The following is a 5,282-nucleotide window of genomic DNA, read 5'->3' on the forward strand; positions in this document are numbered from 1 at the left end:
TTTATATGCTTTGGTTGAGATTTTATGTTGATGTTAAATCTTTTAAGCTTTTTTTTTGTTAAAGAATTGACTCTAGAGTGCATATTTTTTGTCCGTGAAAAAACTATTACAGAAAATATTACAATATTAAAGAACTGTTCTTGTTAATTTGATGAAACATTTTAAATATCCAGTGCACTCACATCAGAATAACTTTTAGATTTGTTGTTAGAATAATAGATTAATCGAAAAAATAATCGTTAGATTAATCGATTAGAAAATAATCATTTGGTACATCACTATTTGATAGCAATAAAAGGTTTCTATTATAAAATTTCTGGGACCATTTGAATATTTCTGTTAATGCATCGATTTGGTCTTAAATGTCATTACTAATGGTCTTAAAAGGTCTTTAAAAGGTCTTAAATTTAACTTACTGAAACCTGCATGAACCCTGTCTCACAATATCATCCATCAACTATCATCTATTATCTATCAACACAATATCTCTCATCAACTACTGTTGTTTTCCTTGGCTGACCTGTTGGGTGTCTGTTGCTCAGTACACCAGTAGTTTTTTTCTTATTCAGGACATTCCAAATTGTTTTGCTCGCTATGCCCAATGTTTTTCAATGGCTCTGATTGATTTTCCTTCTGTTCTCCTCTTCAAAATGGCTGGCTTTGCTCCCATAGACAGCTCTCTGATCGTCATGTTGGTTTATCCTGTTTTACAAGAAATACGTACTTTATAGTTCGAGTTCTCAGGCCATTTGGGTCTGGGGACCCCTTACAAGGGCGAAAAAAATTCCAGGGATCCCCTCATAAACCCCATGCTGTTTTAAAAGATAATTTATTGTCATTTCAACCCCTAAATGACATGGGAATATATATTTTTATTAAGTTTATTATGTTTGTTTTATTAGTTCATGGTTCTCCATGCATTTTTAAAAATAAAAACCAAATTAACATTTTAGTAAAAAATTTTGAGGACACCCAAGATACCTCTCGTGGACCCCAGTTTGAGAACCAAGTTAAGTAGGTCCTCTGGACAGGTTCTTCTTTAATGAAATGTTTCTTCTCTCCTCCAAGAGACTTCTTCAGTCTGAGATCTGAGTTCCTAACCCTGATTGTTGTACAGTAGCAGTGTTTGCCAGTTTGGCAGACGTGACCGCGTCTCATGCAGGACGTTTTTGAAGCACATAGGACAATGTACTCCATGCTCCAAATCTACAGATGTTTTAGTGATATTTGCATTATTTTCACTGTACTTTCAACATATAGGAGTTTTATCGATATAAAGATTCAAATGTGAACTCAAAACACTCATTGGCAATAAATAAATATCAAATTACAGTTCAGAATGATTGAAATTAATGTAGATTTTTCCTAAAGAGGCACTGAAATCAAAAGTGCAGCAGCAGTAGTCCTCTAATTTCCTACAGTTGGTCTTCAAGTCATGTTCATCAAAACTCTCATGATCTGCATCATCATCTGAATCACTACAGTCTGGCACATCCCTGTCCTCTTCAGTCACTGCAGTAGTAGCTGTAGTTGCAACTGCTCCAGGCTGCAAATCTTCCTCATCTTCTCCTGTGCTGATTTCCTCATTCCTAATACTTCTCTTTATTTTGTAGTTTGGCTTGGGCCCAGGCTTGGTGGCCTTTGAGGTCCCATTTTGTGGCCACTTAAGCATGTTTGGGGAAAAAAAGAGAGAAAACAGTATTGCTGTGATCGACTGTAGTACTAAAAAAAAGTTTTTTAATTTTCTACCATAGGTTTTACTCATGCTGCTCAAAGAAATTTTAATAAACTGACAGAAGTGATCAGAAATAATCAGAAAAGTATTAGAAGTTATCACATACGTTTAAGAAATTATGTTGAAACAACAGAAAACACCAGAAACACAAGAAAACATCCGCAAATTTATAAAGTTATGAAGAAACTGGCTTACCTTGCCGTAGCCAGATAACATCCTTAGGGCTTCCGGTGCCTAAACCAATCAAAATCCTGGATAGAACACATTGCGGCAGCCAACCAATCACTGACGATCTCTGTTGTCCCATTGAAAAAATGTCTGGCTGAGACGTCTGCCCAGACAATGGGACACAGATAATCCGCAGGGATTTTCAATGTAATAATATATTTGCTTGTTTGAGAAGCATATAGGTCAACATGTCCGACGATTTTAAGTTTTGCGCCGGACAGTTGTAATTTACGTCAGTAATGTCCAACGTGTTTTCGCAAATACCACAGTAGTTCCTGAAATCAGAACTGTGCTAAATAACTGAGTCATGTAAAGTCATATTGTGTACTTATAGGAATAGTGTTTCTCTCTGTTCTTGTGTTGCAGTGGTAACGTGATCATAGAGACAAAGTTCTACGATAATGACCTCCATGTAAGTACGTCCAAGGTACGGCTCTTCTATGTCTGACCCCTGACCCCTGACATCTGACTCACCCCTCCAAACTGCTGGCATCCTGCTCAGTTGTATAAATAAAACCCTGGAGGTTAGCTCCAGTCGGCAGCAGTTCACAGTTCTTAACTGTTCTGGGATCAACACTTGTGGGTCAGACTGGTGCAACCTTCAGCGAAGCGAGCTCTGTCATTCTCCTGTTTTCTGTTGATTTGGAGAACTTCTTCTAAACTTCGGGACAAGACGGACGAGAAGGACAACTACCCCCATTTCAGGTTTATCTTCCTCTGTAACTCCACGACCACCAAGATGAGAAAAATGCTGACGTAAAATCATTCGTTTTTAATCTGTTTTCTGGTTGAATTTTGTCCAAGTTTGCATTAACTCAGGAAGAGAACGTCAGGGAAGTCATTCCAGATATAAACGCTTCACCATAAAGATAAAAAATGCTATCCTACCACATAGACTGTACAGAACACATCAAGCTAAATGTTTGTAAAACAGTTGTCCAGTAACTCTTTATACAAACAATAGCATAAAACTAAATCTTTTGTTCTTTATTGTCACAACTCTGTCTTAGTTCAAAGATTATGGTACCACTGCTGACATATGAAGAAATTACTATTTTAACAAAATTTCAGTTTGAAAGACATTTTGTTGAAATGTGGACTCATTTTGGTTTATAACAAATGATACTCCTCCATCCATTCTGTTTGTGAAATAAGAACAATGTTGGACTGTAAGAAAGATTCATGTAGAGAAACGTTATCATATGTGAGGACCAGAACTGCTAAATTATCTGTAGTCCTTTAGAGCAGTGGTCCCTAGTCCTGATCCTCAGGATCAGCTTTCCTGTAAGTTTTAAATAATTCTCTGACTTGATTCAAATGTTCGGATCACCGCCTCAACATGTCATTGATTTCTGTAGAAACCCAACAAAGATTGGTTCATTAAATGTGGTGTGTTGAAGCAGGAAACTTTGAAAATACTTATGGGAATTCTCTTTCCTGGGATCTGGATCATTTGGTTCAGTGTTCAGCTCACAAACAATGATCCAGATCCCAAGAACGAGCCAGATTTCCCCACACTCAAGTGAAACTTGCAGCATAAAGACTCCTGTGGACTTGGAAGATGAGGGACTGTTGATCTAAAGAAAGCGTTCTCTACAGTGGGCTTTTCCAGAACAATGTTTCTTACTTTCTGATGACATGACAGCCTAGTCCAGTTCACCACAGAAGACAGAGATGAACTGGATCATAGCTTCACGTGACAGTTTATATCTCTTGTATAAAAATTAGGATGTGGGACTTTCACCAGCAAACATTCTATTTTAGAAGAGATTTGCTCCCTTTGCTTTAGAGTCAGATGTGATCTTTGTGTAAAACTTTTAACACATCAGCTCTTTCACCTGTTTCTGTAGTCCATGTGTTTGTTTCTATAGTCCACCTGTTTCTGTAGACCACCTGTGTTTATATCTGAAGTCCTCCTGTTTTTGTTTTTATAGTCCACCTGTGTTTATATCTGAAGTCCTGTGTCTGTAGTCTACCTAATTTTTTTGTTTTGTTTTTGTAGTCCACCTGTTTGTTTCTATAGTCCAGCTTTCTGAAGTCCTGTTTTTGCTTCTAGTCCACCAGTTTCTATAGTCCACCAGTTTTTGTTGCGATAGTCCATCAGTTTCTATAGTCCACCAGTTTCTATAGTCAACCAGTTTTTGGTTCTATGGTCCACCAGTTTCTATAGTCCACCAGTTTTTGTTTCGATAGTCCACCAGTTTCTATAGTCCACCAGTTTTTGTTTCGATAGTCCACCAGTTTCTATAGTCCACCAGTTTTTGTTTCGATAGTCCACCAGTTTCTATTGTCCACCAGGTTCTATAGTCCACCAGTTTTGATTATCCACCAGTTTCTATAGTCCACCAGTTTTTGTTTCGATAGTCCACTAGTTTCTATAGTCCACCAGTTTTTGTTTCGATAGTCCACCAGTTTCTATTGTCTACCAGGTTCTATAGTCCACCAGTTTTGATTATCCACCAGTTTCTATAGTCCAGTTTTTGTTGCGATAGTCCACCAGTTTCTATAGTCCACCAGTTTCCATAGTCAACCAGTTTTTGGTTCTATAGTCCACCAGTTTCTATAGTCCACCAGTTTTGTTTCGATAGTCCACCAGTTTCTATTGTCCACCAGGTTCTATAGTCCACCAGTTTTGATTGTCCACCAGTTTCTATAGTCCACCAGTTTTTGTTTCAGTAGTCCACCAGTTTCTATAGTCCACCAACCAGTCTCTGTTGGATTCAGAGATTGAGGACTGTTCCAGTGTCTGTGGAGATTCTAACTTCCACTTCACCATGTTTGACATGAATTTTTTTAGCTGTTAACAGAAATGTATAAAATAGATTTGTGTTTAAATATGACTGGAGATGTGAATTTAAATAATACAAAGGTTTAATACTACGACGTGTGTGCTGTCTTTATTTTATTGTATTCAAAGTGAAATATGGTATAATCTTGTAAAATAGTTTTAGGTGATTATTACATTATGTAAAAAAAAACTTAAAGGTTTTGAGACATGGATTTTCATGCCTTCGTCAGCTCCGCCTCACACATCACAGCCCACAGATAGAAACTCCTGATGTAAAACTTCATCTGATCAGAGAAAAACTTAACATTTTACTGGGGTTTTATGCAAAGGTTATGAAATCTTCCATGTTGTAGATACAGTGGGCAAAATAAGTATTGAACACGTCACCATTTTTCTCAGTAAATATATTACTAGAGGTGCTAATGACATGAAATTTTCACCAGATGTCGGTAACAACCCAAGTGCAACAATAAGTTTGTGAAGGTCTTGAGAGAGCTCTTTAGTTTTACCCATCATCAGATGGTTCTTGTG

General features: G+C 37.3%; 1 protein-coding gene across 2 annotated transcripts in view; it reads left to right on the forward strand.

Moving 5' to 3' along the window:
* pde6d (phosphodiesterase 6D, cGMP-specific, rod, delta) overlaps positions 1-4,767 on the forward strand; it is a 26,393-nt gene extending 21,626 nt beyond the window's left edge. The window contains exons 5-6 of one of the 2 annotated variants that reach the window (XR_001310189.1): positions 2,330-4,107; positions 4,651-4,767. Coding sequence is in view for 1 of the 2 variants with exons in the window: in XM_014008070.1 (XP_013863524.1) it covers positions 2,330-2,411 (82 nt within the window). In the remaining variant the exon portion in view is untranslated. Of the gene's footprint in view, positions 1-2,329 lie in introns of both variants that reach the window. The other variant, XM_014008070.1, reaches the window with a different exon arrangement.
* The last annotated feature ends 515 nt before the right edge of the window (positions 4,768-5,282 follow it).

The sequence above is a fragment of the Austrofundulus limnaeus genome, unplaced genomic scaffold, assembly GCF_001266775.1.
Source record: "Austrofundulus limnaeus strain Quisiro unplaced genomic scaffold, Austrofundulus_limnaeus-1.0 Scaffold47, whole genome shotgun sequence".
Classification (NCBI taxonomy): Eukaryota; Metazoa; Chordata; class Actinopteri; order Cyprinodontiformes; family Rivulidae; genus Austrofundulus; species Austrofundulus limnaeus.